Source organism: Anneissia japonica, unplaced genomic scaffold (genome assembly GCF_011630105.1).
Source record: "Anneissia japonica isolate Jap-2015-1 unplaced genomic scaffold, ASM1163010v1 scaffold287868_len458714_cov195, whole genome shotgun sequence".
In the NCBI taxonomy this organism is placed as follows: Eukaryota; Metazoa; Echinodermata; class Crinoidea; order Comatulida; family Comatulidae; genus Anneissia; species Anneissia japonica.
In genome coordinates this window covers 184,857-207,492 of record NW_022698322.1, presented here as the reverse complement: position 1 = coordinate 207,492, position 22,636 = coordinate 184,857, and the positions used below count along the sequence as shown (strand labels likewise).

The following is a 22,636-nucleotide window of genomic DNA, read 5'->3' as shown; positions in this document are numbered from 1 at the left end:
AAGAAAATGTTGGATATTTGCAGTGGTGTGGAATATGTGGTTTCCTGCATGTCACAAAAGTATTATTGTAAAAAAATCAGCTTTGAAAAACACAAGACAACTCATTGTACCAGCGATTATCAAAATGATAGTCCTTCATCTACCACTTCCACCTCTAAAGGACAACCGACAACCTTATCAACTCATGGTACTAACCATTATCCAAATAACGACAAGAGTATTGAGACATCTGTTTGTGTAATATTAGCCTGTTTGGTAGTTCTTGCTTTCTTTGGAGTTTTGTGTCGAAGACGACGTCGAAATACGAGGTAGGTTGCAAATTGAAGTTTCACTTTTACTTGTTTAAAACAAAACTCAAAATGAGACAGTGAAGGGACTATTCAGAAAATCCCCTACCTCAAAGAAAAACTCCCGCGTATTGTTAATAAATCTCGACACATTTTCATAGAAAAATCTTTGACTCTAATTTGGGTATGGCATACTAATTGTCCCCAACAGAAAGGCGGCCAACCCGACTGTGAATCCTCCGCAATAGAACCTATCTTAGCTATGTCGGTACAAACATTGTGTAGACAGCAGTGGCGTAACGACGATTCACGGTGCCCGGGGGTGATAAAATATTGGGGCCGCATGCATTTTGAAATTATCTGCAGACCTCTAAAAAATGTACAACATAGGTGGTTAGGCCTGCAAAAGAAATGCTCTCAGGAGTCCCAATCTACTAATTACCATTGTATTCCCCTAGCCTATCCGATATGATATCGAATACATAAACCTCTCAAATAAAGCATATTGCAGGAGCATAGAAGGCTTTGCTTAGGCCTTTGTTGAGGTAGGCCTCTTGAGTTCTACATTATCTATAATTCTCATTCACCCATTTTTGGATGTTAATCAAAGTGTCCGATAAAATACTGCAGCGCCTCCATTAAACTTTAGATATCGAATTGACGAGAATTTGGTCGTTACGTCTCACCGCGGAACTAATTAATATATATTATATTTAGGGAACGAGAAAGATTATAGAGGTACAAGCTTAATAAAAAATAGTTTAAATGTTAATTTTAAAGTACGAAAAGGGGTTCGAAATATTGGGGAAAATACGAATGCATTCATACGATATACATTTACAATATTCTTGTGGGTTTTTTTTTCAGAATGACTAATCAAACATCGGTAGTAAATCTGAAACCGGTGAATTTAGAAACAGGTATGTTTACGCAAGTGAAATAAATTTGTGAACTATAATACATTATGTATAAGAATAGGGCCTGTTTACGGAATACCACGAGGAATTACGTTGCAATAACTCAAGAACACGTACAAACTCGTATTACGGAACTGTTAATGAAATATGCCATCGTAATACAGGCACATGCGTACCTATGCACGTTATTGTTTGTCCAAAAATATCTAAATGCCTTTAATTATGCGATTCTATTTTCTAGTAATTAGTGATGATAATACACGAAGCCATGAAGATTATCGTTCGATTCCAAACAGGTCAACTCAACGTCAACAAGAGCGACATCAGAACACGAATCTCACTGATTCCCAAAACCTGAGACGCCAGGAACCAGATATCGAAGATAGCACTGACTACTCGTACCCGTGCGTGAACCACGCAACACAAGCACATGGACTTCAGGATACTACAGTTTTGGCGTCACGTGATGCTGAAAACGTTGGAAATCACACTCCAGAGGCAGTATCTCTGGTGGCACTCGATGATGGAGAGGTTCAGGCTCACATTCCTGAGGCAGCATTTCCGACGTCACAGAATGTTGAAGAGGGTCGGTATCACACCCATGATGGTAGACCCCAGGTATTTGAGTCTTTTGATGATTACCATGAATACTCGTATCCAGATGATCCTGTGCTTGCACCAATTCCCCTGGTTAGACAGCAACAAGAGGATTACTTCGCTAATGACGAGGACTACAGCATCCTTGAAAGCAACTTTGATGACAGCAAAACCAATGACGCAAACGATCGTAGACCATTCTATTTTACATTTAATAAATCTGATGGTAGTCTTGAAGGCAATGTTGATGATAGGAAACTAACCTCTGATGCACAATCTAATGGTGATAGCAATGGTAATGACGTAGATGATTCTAGACCATTTTATTTTACACTGAATAAATCTAATCTAAAGTCTTTATGTTAATCGGATACATACCAATATTGAACATGGAACACTGATATGAATGCAATAAAAACAGAATATCATAGCAGGGAAGTTAAAGATAGTAGCCACAACCAGTCCAAGACCAAATGGCCCCAGAGAGGCCCTCTTACTACCCCAGCACTCTAGAGAAGACGTGTGCCCCATGCCCTACGACAACCCATTTTATGATGGAGCTTTTATCAGTTGTATAATGCATGTGTGCTTTCTGACGCCAACGTTCAGTTGCAATTCCAAATGAGCCCAGAGACCACTGGGGTCTCTCTAGCTAGCCCCGTGCTCCCTGGACGATTGATTGAATGATTGATTTATAATTCTTAACTATATATTGCCAAAAGCTTCATTGGGGAAATCATTACATTCAGGAATAAACATGTAACCAATGCACGTACGCAAATGACGATTTATGTAGACCTAATAATATTCCACGCAAAGATTCATTTTAATAATGTGTGTGTGTGCACAATATTACTTGATTATATTGTTACATAGTCGAACGATATTTTTTATATTGTCTGATAATTAAATAGAGCATTTTCAGCCTTAACAAATAGGCCTATCTCTAGCGGGATTACCCACCCTGGTCACTTCGAGCGAAAATACTTTGCTGATATACACAGGCCCAACATTTTCTCGCCCCCGAGCTCCATGATTCGTCGTTACGCAACTGGCCCAGGCTTCGGAGGTAGATGTTGTAGAACTCATTTTCTAAGACACAAAAATGTATTTGATGAAAAACTCGGGAACCGGTAAATGATATACAGATTTTTTAATATTTAAAAAATGCGAAAAAAGGGAGTAATCACCTTTTTTGTTAAAATCATCTTATTTTCCTTTCACTTTAGTAAACGAAATGAATTCGATGAACGTTCAAGGTGATCGCTCGATTAAGACAGACATCACAATTCCAATTCCGCAAGTACCGAATCAGCTGTCACATCAGTTGCCGTCGCATGCAGGCACTCTCACTGATACCCGACCCCAATCTGACTACACTCCTTATCGCCCACCAGACAAAGAAAACGAGTATATGCGGTTACGATGTCAAGAACCAGATACTACATACTTGGTTCCCTACACGGACCAGGTTAATACACCAGCGCGTGGACTAGTCCGTGCGTTAGATGATGCTGAAAAGATTTGCGATCATGATCTTGAAGGCCACGACGTGTTTGTTGAGAATACAAGTGACGACCACGACTATGCTTATAAAGTGTTCACAAGTGACCCTGTGTTTCGACGCGGAATGTGTCAATAGTATCTCCATCAAAGGTGAATGAGAACACCAATGATGAATATGAAGAAGTCATTTAGGAAAGACTGTAGATAAGATAAACTAAACCTCAAGCTTGTTTGAAGACCAATAATAGCGTTAGTATCAATGACGAAACGGATCCGTAAGCACAGATAGGCCAGTAGTTAAATGATCCATAGTAATATAGAAGAGGTCCGAAGTAATGGCAAAATTTTACTAATGATAGATTAAATCAGTGCAAGAACACAATTGTGAAGACATGTTATAAACTAGTTAATCGTGAATTAGATATCACTCTATGCGTATTTTTTTCTATACATTATTATGGGGCCTATTAATGTTAACGCGCTTCCATATGAAACGCGATGAGGCGCAGGCTTCAGCTTTAAAGTTGCTTTTAATCAATTGACAATCAACATTAAACAGGTGACGCCAGGATTTTCCCGGCTCGATGCCCCCAACGAGGGGAAGATATCGCCGACGGGAGCAAAAGTGGACGTCGAGCGTCGCTTAAATTGTTCCGAAAGTACCGTAGTACAGGGGAGAAGCCCCGAAAATTTTGACAATTTATGGGTTTCAAAGGCTTATTTAATCGATTTTAGAGTCTACTATTATGCACAAAATGCATATAATTTTTTTTTCTCCCAAAGCTCTCCCAGACGGGTGGGGCTCTGCCTTCCCCCGCCCCGTTGGCACCACCCCTGACATTAAATGGCAAATTCAACTATTGAATCATGAGAAAAAAAAGTTTTTATTACACTTTATATTCACCGGGCACTAGCTGCATCGTACGACGGATTACGACCGTTTTACGTTGTAACTATTTTCGCTCTCTGTGTGAGCCTCAGAGGACGCAACGGCGCCTGTTGATTGTCGGTACTCAGCAGATCAGATCGTCATTCAACACGATCCGTTGCGCGCGTCGTGGTATTGCATTCTCAATAGAATCGCGTTTCATACGATTGTCGGGTGAAATGAGTGACCCAGGCTTTACGGTACAATTTATTTTTAGTACTTTGGGTATTTGTTTCCTTAACGTAAATCATTGTATTTTTGCTGTTTTCATGAGACGAATTAATTGAAATCATCTAGAGTATTGTTCTGTTATTATAAACTCGATTTCTCCAAGTCAAACCCATCTTATTGATAGAATACAAAGTAGGTTTTTAAATGTTTTTAGCTATTGACATGTACTGATTATACTGTAATTGTCTTCATGTTGTTATTGTACAAAAGCTTAAATTCTATATTTGATTGTAATCTTGTACCTTCACTTACACTGAACGTTCCTAGTCGTACTCTTACTAAGAACTTATCCATGTTCCATTTGGACGAGTTGACTAACAAAGAGAGGTTTATTTCAAAGATAAGCAGTTACATTTAAGTAATTTGTTCGGATGAAATTAATATTTTTTATGATAGTTTATCCTCGTTTAAGCTTAAAATTATGATAGTTAAATGTAAGTTTGTACCATGTAGGCCTATTTTGTTTCTTTGGTGTGTTTTTGTCCAACCTGTTAGTGGAGGTTTCTATCTCTGTTGGTTAAGAGGATTGAATCGACAATCAACCTTAAATGGCAAATTGAAATACTAAACGATTTCGATTTGAAAAAAAGTGTTATAATTATTACAGTACAATCTATTTTACGATGTATTTTTTTCCTGTTTGATAGGAATTACTTATTTTTATTCTTTATTTTATTCATTTAAAAACCAGCACTGTAAAAACCGCCACTAACAGATTTTATAAACAATCTAATATAGGCCTTATAATATAAATACTGTAGATATATCAATAACAAACATACAAAAAATAATAATTTCCACCGAAATCCTCATATTGATAAAATGTTTTTGTCAAAATGATCATGCATTCTCCGCAAGAAAAGAATGCCATGATCTTCAATTTAAATGCAACAAGTTTATCCTGAAAGATAAACATTAACTGCAGTAGGCCTATGTTTAATTATCTCAAATAATATTATGTCTCAAATAATATTTATATACAAAAAAAATAATCACTTCCACCGAAATCCTCATATTGATAAAATGAAGATCATGCATTCTCCTCAAGAAGAGAATGCCATGATGTTGCCATGATCTTCGATTTAAATGCAGCAAGATTATCCTAAAAGATAAACATTAATCGCAGTATGATTCATTATCTCAAATAATATTATATTTCAAATAATATTTATATACAAAAAAAAAACAAAAAACAAAAAAAAAAACATTAATCGCATTATGTTTAATTATCTCAAATAATATTGTGATTAATCACGTCTTGTATGGTCAAAAGTTTGCTTTGGTGGGACCATGTAGTAAAGATTATTTAGCCCACGGTCATACCAAGTGTTCATCCATGCGAACTAAACTACTTGAATAAATCATCAAAACATTATAAAGAAAATCGAAATAAAAAATACACGCCATTTCTAGACAAATTAAATCTGTTAGGCACCTATTCTATAATCTATTATTATACAAAATACTAAATTATAATAAAAACTGCATTGTTTTGTAGTTAAGAAATTGTGTATTTAGTTTCACTCTATCTTTAAGCAGGAAACACTAAAATCGGGAGTGAAATAAAGGAACTGAGACTAAAAGACGCGTATCTAACTCTACTCAGTAACTTAATGTGAGTACATAATACTTTATAGGGCCTATCAAGTTCAAATATTGTAAAACATTACTCAAAAACGTTGGTATGTTTATCATAAGAGAACCTGTTATTTAGCTGGCTATAGTGTATAGGCCTATTATGTATGTTAAATTTCAGTCAGAATTGGTATTGTATAGAGTACACTTTTCTCGATATAGTTAACAATATTTTAGTATACAGTATTAGCATATAAAAGTGTGGCTATTTGATTGTTTATTATATACCGACTGTTTATTTTTATTTTAGCAGTAGCAAGATTACGATTTAGTTATGCAATATTGTTCAGTTTAACAAACACATTTTACAATTTTATAACATGTTTATAGGCCTACCACCAATTCTGTCATAATAATCGCAAGTATAACAAAACGGCAATAATGATATTGTTACTTTGCCTATTGCTATTTCCTTTTTATATACAGTTATTGCATATTACACCGATAAGACGAGTTGTACGATAATATCGTATTAAATAAACTTGCGCTTCGCACTTGCACTTTGCAAGGGGAGTGAGAAACCGAGGCTGGACCAGGATCACCGAGCGCCAGCTTCGGGTCTAGCGGCCTCAGGCCCCGTAGCGTTGTTACGCTCTGGGAGGCTATTGGTGATTTTTTTAAATAATGTAATCATTTTTAATACCTTCTGACCAAAATCGCAAACCATATGACATAAGCAACAGCCAAAGGCTGATATATGCCTCGCCCACTGTCGGCTTGTTTGGCCGGGTGTTTTCCCACCCTGTGTCATCCCCAGTGCACAAGTGACCAGCCACAGCCTTCGACGGTCAATTATAAGTTTTAATGCCGCGCCACATGCCACATACATACATACACCACATGCTTCCTAATCTGTTTCCAATATTGAAACAATTCAGTAGATAAACTTGAATTACAGGAATACTGTATCAATTTTTAATAAATTTATTTAGGCCTATTTATTATTTATATGCAGGAAAATGTAATTGATTTTTTTAAAGAATAAATCTAGTAGGGCCTATTTGTGATAAGGTTGACGAATACCAGGAGAGGACAACCGGATTGCGTTGGGTTGTGTGTCGGTTTTTCAAGAGATTGCCGACGTTATGATGGAAAGATGAAAGTTAACGAATTCTTATCATTTATAATCGTTTGGATGCTTGGCGTTACCATTCCAAGAACGCTCGCTAATAGGCCTAATAAAGATAATATCAATGACAACGAAATTAATGTATTTTGTGGCTTGTTGGAAGACAAAGATTGCGAATGCACCTGTAAAATCCAGGGGAATGTGAAGAGAAATTGAGAGAATGTCAAGAAAGCGGATCATCTTTGATAAATGCTATGTGCTTAAAATCATTTTATCAGCCAACTTGTTCTAATTACTCCGTCACCTCAGTCATATTTTTGGGAGGTCATTAGAATGAGAGATTTAATGATTGTAACAGAGTGGTGAAAACTGCACGTGTGACTGCTTGCATACCAACAACGTATTCTACAGTCTCCAGCTTTAAAGAAAAGAATATTATCAACTCATAATATCAACGATTATACAAGTAAAGAGGCAAGCCTTCCAACCACTATTCAATTAAAAAACAAAAGACACTTCTACTAACTCCTGATATTTACGAGTCTAGAAGTACATATACACTTCCAGCTTTGAAGAACAACAAACACTGTCATCCGCTCATATCTACGATAACAGTAAAAACGCAAGCCTTTCAACTACAACGTTCAGCTCTGAAGAACAACAGATCATTCTATCTACTCAGACACACGACCATCTCAGTAAAGACCACAATCTTTCAACCACCATATCCAACTCCAAGGAAAAACAGACACTTTCACCCACTCAAACTATCCACCATTATACTAATAAGGGCGCGGGTCTTTCAACTACCATCTCCAGAGCATTGAATATAACCTCAGATAAACATAAACTAAACATGGTATTTGTCTATATTATTATTATAATAATAATAATAATAATAATAATAATAATAATAATAATAATAATAATAATAATAATAATAATAATAATAATAATCATAATAATAAGAATAATAATAGCATTATTGATAGTCATTAACATCTTTGGGGATTTGTGTCGAAGACGACGTCCAGAAGCAAGGTAGGTCATAATTATTAAATGTTCATGTTTACTGGTTTAAGCTAGAAGGCAGACAGTGGTGGCGACCGTGAGGAAAGTACCTTACCCTTCTTCCGTCAACAAATCCCCTCACACCACAAGGCTCTCAACCATAAAGCTCCGCAATATAATGTTATACTTCTGATGTCTCCTGTAAGATGTTCTAAGTCTCTGAGATCACGTCTCAAGACCCACGGTGACAGAGCATTTCTGAAATTGATCGAAATGCTTAACGTATGATTATTGTATTGCTTGTCACTGGTTGTTCAGCAACCTCAATATACTGAAGTTAAGTAGGCCTAATACGGTACCGAGAATTGAACAAATTGCCAAATTTCTGCAGTAACCTTTCTCACTTGTTGTTGTTGTATTATAAATCTGAATTTAGCCTGCTGTGTTTTAGTTTGACCTTGTTTTATTGAATAGTTGAAAAATTTGAGTTGAAAAACTTGATAGTTAAGATGCTTGCCAAGGTCCTGGGTACAACCTTAATATACAATAGGATTTTTTTGCTCTAAAACTCCATTCCCGAAGCGTTGTTATACGATTAGGCCCTGCGGGAGAACATCATTGATTTTTACTCAACATGTTACACTATATATAAATAAATTTGTACCAGTCCCGGCAAATTCACATTTTAAATCTGATCTGTTCTTAACAGGTGCCATGTAGGTAAAATGTATGAAGTTTTATTGCTAATGCATAATAATCTCTTAGTACATGATTCATAAGAATTTTGAACGACAGTTAATGACCATATTAGCCAGTCATTGAAATGTATCACCAATGCAATTGTTTTATTTTTTAGAATCACAGTGCATGTACATCAGAATAGCTCATCGGCAGATAATCAAACATCAATGAGCACATGTGCATGTAAGTAAACAAAACGAGTACAACTTCAGAGTTCCTTACATTTATTTTATGTGGTATATTTCTACACCAATGGAACATAGACGTAGACATATGCCAATGTTAATGGAACAGTCAAATCTTCCGGGGATTTTTTCGTAGCTTAGGCCTATTTAGTAAGTCAACGGTTTTGTCTTATTCGTTTGAGATGGTAGGCCAATGTACATCTAGAAGAAATCGAAATATATGATTTGTTAAATCATCATTTTCCTTTCTCTTTAGTAAATGATATGAATTCGAACGTCCAAGATGATCGCTCGGTTGAGAAAGACATCAAAATTCCAATTCCGCAAGTAGACCTACCGACGCAATGGCCACAGCAGTTGCAGTCGCATGCAGGCTGATTCGCGACTCCAATCTGACTTCACTTCTTGTTGTCCACCAGACAAAGAGAACGAGTACATGCGGTTACAATATAAAGAACCAGACACTGCATATGACTTGGGTTCCCTACGCAAATCATAGCGAATCATAGGCCTACGCCAGCGCGTGAACTAGTTAGTGCTGGAAGGGCTTGCTATCATGACCTTGAAGTTAAAGGCCACTTACTTGTTGAGTCTCCAAATGACGATCACGTCTATGCTTATAACTTGTTTACAACTTACCCTGGGGTTGGACGCGGAGCGGTAACAGTATCCCTATCACTGCTGAATGAGAGCGCCAACGATAATTATATATGAAGAAGTCATTTAGGAAAGACTGCAGATATGAAACAAAATCATTTGACGGTCTTAATAATAAGCCCAAAGATTTACTGCCGTGCCACATGCTACCACATGCTACATAATCTGTTTCCAATATTGATCTCAATTCAGTATAGGTTTACTTCAATTACATTAATATCAGTTTTTAATAACATTATTTAGGCCTATTATTTACTTGCATTGGAAAATGTAATTGATTCGTTATTTTTGAAAAAGAAATCCAGTATTTGTGGTATACGTTGACGATCATACCAGGAGAGGACTACAGGACTGCGTTGAGTTTCGGGTTTTGGGGGTTTTTTTTATTTTATTTTATTTTTTATTTTTTTTATTTTTTTTTGTTTTTTTGTTTTTTTGTTTTTTTTACAAAAGGAACTGATGTAGTGGAAAATCAATTAACAGGACCGTATCCAGGTGTGAAAAAGGTTAATAACCTCTATTTTAAAAATGATTAAATTTACAAGCAAAATTTGAAACGCTTTATGACAAACTTAATGAGTGATAGGTGTCTGAGTTATTATTATTAAACAAGCAATGGAATAATCAAGGTAATTGGGTCAATTAATTTAAAGATGGCGTTTAAATATGAACACCATAACAAACCGTCCTGCCTTAAAGTCAGTCTAGGGAGGAAAATGTGTTGTAGAACTGACTTTTTGACGAAAAACTGAGGAACGGTTAGTGAGATACAGATTTTTGAATATTTAAAAACTGGGAAAAAGGTGGAAAATTGTGTGGTTACGCCCCTTTACCCCCAGTTTTTAAATCTGTATCTCATTCACCGTTCCTCAGTTTTTCGTCAAACAATTTTTTTTTCTCTCTTAGAAAAATCAGTTGTACAACATAGGCCTATTACATGTTTTTCCCTACGGGCCCCGACTATTGTTCTTGAACTTGGCCAATGATTGTAATATATTTACTTAGGCCTATATTTAAACAGCAAAATATTTTCAAGGTAAGAAACGAATTTGTATGCGATCAATTGGAACAACCTTTCGCCTGGTTCGTTGTTATTTGTAGACCTCTATAACATGATAATATCAAGTTAAACCCCATTCTTAAAATTGTCACATTTTGTAGCCTATGACATAGTCAAGACTACAAGAAATGTCACCATTAACTACACTTTAAGCGGGATGCACACTGCTGACGCGATTCCATGGAGAACGGTAGGCGTCCAGGCGCGGGCACCAGATCGTTTTCGCTCAGTCTGCCATAAAACAAATCAGCAAGTGGAAATGGATTTATCGGCCGAGGGCCGTATAACAGTGTCCAGCTTTAAAGTTTTTCCTCCATGCATTAATCAATAGACAATCAAACATTAAACGGCAAATGGGACTAAAAGATTTAAAGAAAAGTATTCAATAGGCCTACACTTTATAATCTTTACAGTACAATCCATTTTACGATGTATTTTGGTAGAACTACTCACTATTATAATATAAATTAATTGCATAATGTTTATCTCAAATAATGTTGTCATTGATCCCATGTTTGTGGTTCAAAGTTTGCTGCTTTTGGTGGGATCTTGTAAAAAAGATTATTTAGCCCACAGCCACACCAAGTGGCCATACAAACTAAACTACTTTAGAAGTCAACAAAATATTTAACAAGCAAATCGAAACCACACATCATTTCTAGACAATTTAAATCTGTTCAACTATTATTATTCAAAATGCTAAATTATAATCCAAACTACATTGTTTTGTAGTTAGTAATTGTGCCTAGTATTATTTAGTTTCATTCCATCTCCTCACGCACGAACAAGTGAATGAGCAGCAAACATTGCAACCTGGAGTGGAATAAAGTAACCTAGACTAACAGACGAGTGTTTAACTGTACTAAGTGACTTGATGTAAGTACATAATATTTTATATCAAGTTAAAATATTGCAAAGCCTTACTCAAAAACCATTGGTATAATTTATTTATCATGAGATTAAGTGTTATTTAGGTGGCTATTGGGTACCGGTACAGGCCTATTAAGTATGGTATTTTAGTCAGAATTGTAAAGTATGGTGTATTATTACACATACAATATTCTCGATATAGTTCACATTATTTTAATAAATTAGCATATAAAAGTGTGGATATTTGACTGTGTATTATATACAGATTGTTTATTGTTATTTTAGCAGTAAGAAGATTACGTCATTTAGTTATGCAATATTAATGTTCAGTTTAACGAAAATATTTTACAATTTAATAATATTTTTATCCCACCAATTTTGTCATAATAATCGCAAGTAATAACAAAACGTCACAGATATGGTAACTATTTTTATTTGCTTTTTATATACTGTTATTGCATACAGGACGAAGACATGGTGAAAATTATAAAATAAAGCGTATACTTTGTTATGTTGTTTTTACTAGAAGCTGTATCCTTTACATAATCGACACATAAAACCATCAACGGTTATCTTAATACCACCTTAAGAGAAATTGATATAACAAATAATAATGATAATAGGAATAATAAAATTATTAACGATAATGATAATGATAGGCCTAATATAGTAATAATGCAATTTATCACTTTGCAGTGGGACTGAGAATCCGTTGCTGGACCAGGATCGCCTAGGCCCCCACTTGGAGTCCAAGGGCTAAAGGCAAGCAATGGTGTTGCTACGTTCTGGGAGACTCACTTTTTGATTGTTTTAAAATATTGGTAATTGTCACACGCGTTGTTACTAGATGTTGTGTAATAATGCACGCGTTCAAAGTGAGCACACATGACAAACTAAACACTAGTCAAGATATAATGTAAAGCTTTAGACATATTTAATTAAATATCAGACAAAAAATAAAGTATTCAAATACAATGTTTCTAAAACAGAAGAGATGATAAAGGCTTTTAGCCTATATCTATCACTTTACATCACAAGACACTGCACGAGATAACATAGGTTGAAAAAGAACACCTCCACTGCATTTGACAGTATATTGATTGAATTTTTATAATACATTGAATGCCACATTTTACATGCACTAAATGCTACCTTATCTGTATCCAATATTAATATCAATTCAGGAGACTTATGTGAATCAAAGGAATATCAGTTTTAATAATTTTATTTAGGCCTATTATTTGCAGGAAACTATGAAGTTTTAAAAGATATCCAATATTTGTGGTAGAGGTTGACGAATACCAAGAGAGGACAACCGGACTGCGCTGGATTTCGTTTATTCAAAAGGAATCGTCTACGTTATGTCATAAAGATGAAACTTAATATATTCTTATTATGTGCACTCGTTTGGATGCTTAGCGTTATCATGCTAAGAACACTCGCTAACAGTAATACGCTTAGTAGTAATGATACCAACAATGACAGAAACAATAAGGTATTTTGCTGCTTGTATGAAGACAACGATGATTGCAAATGCACCTGCAGAACTATATCCAAATGTATAAATGATAAATTGAAACAATGCAAAGACAGTGGATCATCGTTGATAATGTCCCGGTGCTTCAAATCAACCTCTCCATCTTCGTCTGCTTGTACTAACTCGACATACCTAGGCTTTTGTCTGGAACGTAATCACAATAAATTTCATGAATGTAAAGGTGTGGAAGTGAAAATTGTAAATGTGATTACCTGCATACCAACAAAGTATTGTACAACATACAGCTCTGAAGATCAAGGGACAAATTTAACTCCTGATATGAACGATCGTACAAATTGTGACGCAAATCTTTCAAATACCACTTCAACAATTAAAAAACAACCGACACTTTCACCCACTCACCACGAGTTTACCAATAAGGATATGAGTCTTTCAACTACCATCTCCAGAACATTGTTCAACAATTTAAACATTTATACCCCTACAACCTCAGATAAACATAAACTGAACATGTCATTTGTGTGTGTCATACCTTTAGCATTATTGATAGTCATTGCCATCTTTGGAGTTTTGTGCCGAACACGACGTCGAAAAGTAAGGTAGGTTATAATTTGTTATATTTTACGTTTATTTGTTTTAAACTCAAAGTGAGACATTGCTGGCACACCCTGTTAACTAAGAAAGCACCCCTTTCTTTCGATAAAAATTTTGACACATTATGTGACGCACTATTTTGTCCACAAAAAGTCTGTCCACTGCGAGAATTTCAGCAACCTCGTCGGAGCAAAAACTGTGTGTAAAAGTAGAGAAAGTATGATACAGTGTGCTTTATACTTCGCTGCCCAGATACGCGTTGCCCCGGAAGATGTAGTAGACAATCAATTAACAGGACCCAGGACCCAGGCCCGTAGCCGGGGGGGGGGGGCGTATGGTTCGGGCGAATCCCCCTTTTCTAGCATACCCCCTTGTTTTCTAGCGAACCCCCTCGAAATGTTTGAATGAGTCCGACTCTGACAGAATGTCTGTTTTTAACTTACCCAGCATTAAATCAAAATTTAGCACCTAATTCATTATTTGGTCACCCGTTTTTAAATTGTAGCCTGCAAGCCTACATTCATAGAATACCTCAGCTTCAGAACTCCAGCAAATCCACCAAATGCAGATAGTGGATTGTGTGGTTAGTAAATTCCATAGCCATACTGTCCATAGCGCACACTAAACTATATGCTGATGGAGCATTTTGGGGAAATGGACTCTCCTTTTTTCCATTCCAAACAAAATATTATTAATAAATCAACATGGTCTATCTCAGTCATCATAGCCAGTCACAAAATTAGGCTAGGAAGTTTGTTTTCAACAGCAGACACACACTACAGACCGGAGTGCGTCAAAACGAGTGTTTGTTAACTTTCAGTGGTAAAGAATCATGAAACGTCGTAGAATAACTGACTTTTTTTCGTCCGAAGAAAACGGCAGATCTTTAAGGTGAGTTATTGATTTCAATATCAATTACCCTAGCCTAGATGTTGACTAGCTAGGTTCGCTCCTCGTTCATATTTAGAGACAGAATTATACCCCGACAACAACAAACTAGTGTAGGCCTAGGCCTAAGTACAGTAGGACGTACTACAGGTACTAGGCCTAGGCTTTTGTTGTAAAAGTTGAACAGGATGCGCCATAGAACTATATTTTTTTTTTTAATACATTTTGTAAATTATTATTGGTTGGCCTGGGACCTAGGCAGGCAGGCCAGCTTTACCGTCGAAAGTCCTCGAATTCGACGATGACGTCAGTGCACGTTTACAAACGCCATTGATTAGACTGAAAATAGACGCGCTGAATTTCGTTTTTTTTTTTTTTTTTTTTTTTTTTTAAGAAGGATAGAATTTATCGAACATTTATCTATATAAAAACAAGATTAATATTGTAGAAATTGTATTTCTAAAGATGCATATAAATTCATATTTTATTTAATAGACAATAAATATTTAGTAAGATATACTAAAAACGATTAATAATTCTGAAATGTGCATCAAATCTCAGCTATTATTAATCAGTACCGTATGTATTATGTTAAAGTGTGCCCAAATTCTGTCTCTTATACACATCTAGATGTGTATAAGAGACAGCAGATAAACTAGCTAATCGTGAATTAGATATCACTGCATGTGTGCTGTCTCTTATACACATCTAGATGTGTATAAGAGACAGGTTATAAGTACGCTAAGGGGTCTATAGACAAACATGTAGATCCGCAGTTGAAAATATTTGATAAAGATGATTATAGTTCGCAAATAATTATTGATACGCAGAAGGAGGCCACTACCATAATGAATAATATGAAAGATTTAACGGACAACTTCAAACAATTCTTAGTACATTATTCATAGGATTCTGGGACGACAGTTCATGATCAGTCATTAAAATTTATCACCAATGCAATTTTTTTCTTTTTTTCTTTTAGAATTACATATGTCTGTCTCTTATACACATCTTTTTGAATTAGGCCTAGTATATAACAAATAATTGTAATTAAAGTTTAGTTTCTCATGATGTCAGATGACGTATTGAATATGATGCTATATTTTGGGCTCTGACTTAATTTAACGATGGCCCTGTCAGTAGTAATGACAATATTTGTTTTTTTTAGCCATGTAGTAAAATAGTACTATTATTTTCAGTGTACAAAATGAGAGTCAAGAAGAAGTAGTAGAAGAAGATGGATAGGAAGAGGAAGAGGAGGAAGAAGAAGAATAGCTTTTTTTTTGTTTTATAATAATGAATGTGTTGAGTATATTGATAGTGATTATGCGATGAGGTTTTTTTTATATCTTTCGGTGTGATTTAAACATGCCAATTCTAAGAAAATATTTTCTAATTTTATTATATTACCACCTTTTTATTACATAGATCTTTTTCAAAACATAACTGCTTTTATAACATTATATAGACACATTAAACACAAAAACTGCTCCGACTTCGGGGGCTCCCCGACCCCACCGCGACCCCACCCGCCTTGAAATGACCTGGCTATGGGCCTGGGACCGTATTCAGGGAATGAAATTAGCTAGTAACCTTCATTTCAAAAAGGATTACAAGCAAAATTTGAAATTCTTTATGATAATAACCTTACTGAGTGATAGGTATCTCTGAGTTATTATATATTGAACAAGCAATGGAATAATCAAGGTAATTGAGACAGTCAAATGAAAGCGGGTGTGTAATATCAGCAATACGATGTTCAGTAACAGTTAAATTTGCATGATAGTAGCAGGGGTGGCGCCAGGATTTGCCCGACGAAGCGGCCGACGGCGACGGCCGAGGTCCCTGACGGGGGGGGGGGGGGATGCCGCGACGAGGGGTCAGATTTCCCCGACAAAAAAAGTTTCGAAAGTGGTCCAGGGAGCGAAGCCCTCGAAAATTTTGACAATTTAGGGATTTCAAAGGCTTATTTAATCGATTTTAGAGCCTACTAATGTAGAAAATGTGTATACTTTTTTTCTCCCCGACAAATTGTGCGGGGGGACCCCTCCCCGAGGGGGCCCTCCCCCGGCCCCTGCTGGCGCCACCCCTGGATAGCAGTCAAATAGTTGTCATTCATTGGATTTAGAAATATTAGACTTACGGTATAAAGTTTAAATTCACTGGAGACTCTAGGCGGCTCTCTTGATTCCCATTCCCAATAAGTGACCATCCAAGTCTAAACAATTTCTAGGAAAACTGATTGATGGAATCAAACAAATGCTTGAGATAGACAGCGCTTCTAGTATCAAATTTGGAATTAGTGTGATAAGACCTCGTGAGGGTCACGTGCTCACCTGTTATAAGTACGCTAAGGGGTCTATAGACAAACATGTAGATCCGCAGTTGAAAATATTTGATAAAGATGATTATAGTTCGCAAATAATTATTGATACGCAGAAGGAGGCCACTACCATAATGAATAATATGAAAGATTTAACGGACAACTTCAAACAATTCTTAGTACATTATTCATAGGATTCTGGGACGACAGTTCATGATCAGTCATTAAAATTTATCACCAATGCAATTTTTTTCTTTTTTTCTTTTAGAATTACATATGTAAATCAGAATAGCTCATCGACAGATAATCAAACATCAATGAGCACAGATATGTGTACATGTGAGTAAACAGAACGAGTACAACTGCAGTTACCTACAATTATTTTCATGTGGTCTATTTGTGTAACAATGGAAAATATACAGGGACGTATACCTACGTGTTATTACCTCCTCCAAGGAGGTTATGGAGGAGGTTATGGTTTCGCCCCTGTTTAACTGTTTGAGTTTTTATCTGTGAACAGCCTACTACAGTTTTTATCAGAAACTCTTCAAACTTGGTCACAATGACTGATCCATGATCAAATGATCTGGAGGTAACTTAATTTTGAAGGGTCACAGTGTTAAATGTCAAGTTACAATTGACAAAAAACTACCTTTTTTATATAACAGCCTACAACCAACAGTTTTTATCAGAAACTAGTCAAACTTTGCCGCGGGGCGGATCCATAATTATTTCAAACGGTGGGGGTGGGGGCACAGCATTTCAGAATAGAAAGTGTGTTAGCGCTAATTTCAATACATAACATTGATATGTATTGAAATTTTAAAATTAAGTGGCAAAACGGGGGTCACGTTCCCCCGTACTCCCTACTGGATCCGCGCCTGCTTAGTAAAGGAAATTTTGAAAGCTTAGGGTCAAAGATCAAGTCTTATTTCTACTGGTCGTACAGAATTATTTCAAATATGTACATTTATATTTACTGTAAGGAATTGTATAGCTAGATTGGTAGATAGGTAGTTGGGTAATCATCAGGTATACACTGTACATTAGGTATAGTGTGACCTGACGGGCAGATGAGCGATACTGCCCATATGATGAGCTTCGTGACCCTCCTGACCCGGGAGGGGAGTACCCGACAGGGTCCCACCAGGGGTTACAGGTACTTAAGTAACATAATAAAATAACACAATAAAAAAATAGAAAATAAAAAATAGGCCTATATAAAAAAAAAAGCAAGATAAAAAAAAATAAAAATAATAAAAATAAATAAATAAATGAACAAAAAAGTAAAATAAAATAAAATTGATGTGAATATAAATAAATATGAATAATTGAGGATTCCTTAAAGTAAGATCTCTCTCATGGGCATACCTGGCAATGTTATGTCAACTGATGCAAATCAGACAATGACGGCCATATGTTTTCTATGAAAGAAAAAGGCTAGGAAGACAAGCAAGTAGATTGTCTAGCTAAAACCAAAGCCATCAACAACACCATGAACTGGACATAAGTAGGTCTGCTATTGCAGATATACTTGCACGAAGATGTGTGGATGTGGGACATTTAACGAGGAATGTCCACACTGTACCTAAATATCTAAAAAAAACAAAAGATCATGGGGACAACATGCGTGGGAAATTTATACAAAGGAGAATTATGATATGGGCGGAGGTTTGCACCCTGAGAGTGCACTCTAGTTAACAATGTTTCAAACGACTGTCGAATAAAATGGAATAGTCATTCTTTCCGGTGTCTTTTTCGTAAGAGGGTATGTACTAGGGCCTCTTATTGGTAGGCCTACCAGTTTTGTGTTTTTCGTTTGAGTTAGTTAGTATCAAAACAATAATTTGTTAAATCATCTTTCCTTTTAATTTAGTAAATGTTGTGAATTCGACGAACGTCCAAGATGATCGCTCGGTCGCGACTGACATAACAATTCAAATTCCGCAAGCACAGACGCAACAGCCACAGCAGACGCAGTCGCATGCAGAAACTCTGTCTGGTTCGCAACCCCAATCTGACTAAACTCCTTATCGTCCACCAGACAAAGAAAAAGAGTACATGCGGTTACGATGTCAAGAACCAGACACTATATACTTGTTTCGCTACACGGACAGTACGCCAGAGCCTGGACTAGTCAATGCGTTAGATGATGCTGGAGAGGTTTTAAATCATGATCCTGAAGTTAAAGGCCACGTACATGTTGAGTCTCCAAATGACTATCACGTCTATGCCTATAACATATTTACAACTGACCCTGAAGTTGGATGCGGGGCGGCAACAGTATCTTCATCAACGCTGAATGAGAGCTCCGACGATATACTGTATATGAAGTAATTTAGTAAAGACTGCAGATAAGAAAAAAACTCAACCTCAATCCAAGCATGCATATTAATTGGTAGTGAAAAGATTCATAGTAACAGGAAATAAATTTATAAAGAGGTCCAAATTAATGATGACAAACATTTTAGTGCGAGAACACAATTTTGAAGACAGATAAACTAGCTAATCGTAAATTAGATATCACTGCATGTGTGAATTCAACAGGGGTGGCGCCTGCGGGTGGGGGGAGTGCTCCCCCCGCCACCGTCGGGGAGAAAAAGCACAATTCGTCGGGGAGAAAAATAAACTTTTAATCGAAGCTCGACCACGTCCACTTTGCTTTCGTCGGGGAAATCTGAACCCACGTCGGGGGACCTAGCCCCTCCCCCCGCCCCCGTCGGGAAAATCCTGGCGCCACCCCTGGAATTTAACTATACAATGTATTTTGTTTTATGCCTAATAATATACAGTTAATAATATTCCACTGTTAAACTTGTCATATTTTGTATGACAATGGTCAAGACGACAAGATATGTTACCATTCCATTACCTGTAAGCCGGATAGCACCGCACCGACCTCCGTCGGTCGCCAACGCGGTTTCATTTGCAACGCTAAGCGACGATGGCGCGGGCAACGGATCGTCTTTAATAAATCCGCTTAATCAACAAGCGGGGATAAATTCACTGGCCTACCGTCCAGTACGTACGACGCAGTGTGTGTTAAGTAATTTTCAGTGGCTTGTCAAATTGGAGGAGGTGTACACCAAATAACAAATCTCGCACCTCCCCTGGGCACCTCCAAAATCACGCTCAAGTAGTTAAAAATCACCTCAAATCACCTTCTTTTGTGCAGGGGCGGATTTAGAGGGGGGCTAAACAGGCTTTAGCCCCCCCTAAAATTTCATAGCCATTTCATTTTAACTGCTTTTTGAAGGTCCAAATTAAAATATTGTTTAATGTTATCTTCACACACATCATATTTATGGGCTAAACATTTTACAGTAGTTGTTTTTCAGTGATAAAATGAAAATAAAATACGTTTTTTAACCGATCAGCTGACAAAAAACGTAGCTAAGAAAACTGCTTTTGCCTTGCCTTCATACTCAAATCTCGAAGCAAAGGCCGTTGTATAGCGGTCTCAACGTTTGTATAATACACTAAACTTTTCGTGTCGCGCGGGTTTGTTCTTGCCTAGTCTTTCCTCGATTGCTTGCAGTCAGAGGTATTTGAATGTTTGTAAAATGTTTGTGTCGACCGAGTCGTTCTTGTCTAGTCTTGTGTAGTCAAGACTACAAGAACTGTCTCTTATACACATCTAGATGTGTATAAGAGACAGTATATATATAGAATAGTACACATATACGTATAGCCCCCCCTAACCAAAACTTCTGGATCCGCCCCTGTTGTGTATTATAAGTAATTCAGATGTTTGTTGGGAGAGATAGACTACCGGTTGTACAGCACATTTCGTTAAAACCTGGGTCATTTATGCAGTTCATCAACAATTTTCAGGCATCTTCTTGACTTATGAAATTATTACATTGCGGACGAAAAGTGGCTAGCCACCCTATTCAACCCTACATCCGCCACTGACCAAATTAGAATAGCACCGAGACACGTGTAACATTGTTAGTGTGTGAACGTTTAAAGAAAATCTGTCCAGAACTGTTTGAGTTATGCACCCGGAAGAACACACCACATCCCCCACCCCACACACACACAGAGGTGCGGTATTGCAGTGCCCTTCACCTCTACTTTGGAGAGGCAAGCTCTCCTCTAACAATGATGATGATGATGATTATAATGATGATGATGATGACGGTGGTGGTGGTGGTGGTGATGATCCGACCAAAATTGCCAACCATAATGAGGTAAACAACAGTCAACTGCTAATCTATGCTTCACCCAGAGTCGGCATGTTTGGCCGAGAGTTGGCCCATTTGCACCACCACCAGACCAAAAGTGACCGGCCACAAAATCATTTAACGGTCTTAATAATAAGCCCGAAATTTTACTGCAGTGCCACATGCTACCTAATCTGTTTCCAATATTGATATCAATTCAGTATAGGTATACTTCAATTACATATCAGTTTTTAATAACATTATTTAGGCCTATTATTTACTTGCCTTGGAAAATGTAATTGATTGGTCATTTTTGAAAAGAAATCCAGTATTTGTGGTAGTTTCGTGTTGTTTTTTGTGTTTTTTTTTGTGTTTTTTTTTTTGTTTTTTTTTCCAAAAGGAACTGATGTAGTGGACAATCAATTACAGGACCTTATCCAGGGTGTGAAATAGGTTAGTAACCTTTATTTTAAAAGGAATAAATTTACGAGTAAAATTGGAAATGATTTATGTGACAAGCTTAATGAGTGATAGGTGTCTGAGTTACTATATACTAAACAAACAATGGAATGATCAAGGTAATTGAGACAATCAAATTAAAGAGGGCGTTTAAATATGAACGCCATAACAAACCGTCCTCTCCTACAGTCAGGCTCCGGAAGAAAAATGTTTTGATATGTTGTAGAACTGATTTTTCTAAGACAGAAGTTTTGACGAAAAACTGAGGAACGGTTAATGAGATACAAATGTTTGAATATTTAAAAACTGGAGCCTGACTTATACAGAATACTGTTCTCCAACCTGGCCAATGATTGTAATATAGTTACTTATATTTAAACTAGAAAAATGTTTTCAAGGTAAGAAACGAATTTTTATGCGATCAACTGGAACACCTCTTCGAATGATTCGTTGTTATTATTTTTGCAGACCTCTATCATAACATGATAATATCAAGTTAATAACCCATTCTTAAAAATGTCACATTTTGTCGCCTATGACAGTAGTCAAGACTACAAGAAATGTCACCATTAACTACAATTTAAGCCGGATGCACACTAATGACGCGATTCCAATTCATCCAGCCGCGGGCACCGGATCATCTTTTATAACAGATCCGCTCAGTCTGCCATCAAAAAATCATCAAGTGGAAATGGGTTCATTGGCCGAAGGCCGTATGAACGTGTCCAGCTTTAAGGTTTTTACTCCATACATTAATCAATAGACTATCAAACATTAAATAGCAAATAGGACTATTGTACGGAAGCTTAAAGTGACCTTCCGCGTTTCCGAGTTTCCAAGATAATTATCATGGAAACATGGAATAAATACTTAGTAAGACGTCTTTCCAAGATAATGTATCTCGGAAAGACGGATTTCCGAGATAATTTATCTTGGAAAGAGTGAATTCCAAGATAATTTATCTTGGAAAGACGGAATTCCAAGATAATGTATCTTGGAAAGACGTCTTTCCAA

The 22,636-nt window shown here is 36.6% G+C and overlaps 1 protein-coding gene and 1 long non-coding RNA gene across 2 annotated transcripts; both read left to right on the top strand.

Moving 5' to 3' along the window:
* Window positions 1–202: 202 nt before the first annotated feature.
* On the top strand, window positions 203–1,465 carry LOC117102487. Its single transcript, XR_004444424.1, has 3 exons — window positions 203–308; window positions 1,155–1,207; window positions 1,446–1,465. It is a non-coding gene; the product is annotated as an uncharacterized LOC117102487 (long non-coding RNA).
* A 7-nt stretch (window positions 1,466–1,472) lies between these two features.
* LOC117102483 lies at window positions 1,473–4,904 on the top strand. Its single transcript, XM_033242763.1, has 3 exons — window positions 1,473–1,484; window positions 1,571–2,096; window positions 3,031–4,904. Exons 1-3 carry the CDS (start codon window positions 1,473–1,475, stop codon window positions 3,441–3,443), a joined length of 951 nt encoding a protein of 316 aa, XP_033098654.1. The 3' UTR covers window positions 3,444–4,904.
* Window positions 4,905–22,636: the final 17,732 nt, after the last annotated feature.

Excerpts from the sequence above, each read along its gene's own strand:
- LOC117102483 (XM_033242763.1), top strand. Across the intron at positions 2,097-3,030 it reads ATCTAATGGTGATAGCAATG|TAAACGAAATGAATTCGATG; the intron begins GTAATGACGTAG and ends CTTTCACTTTAG.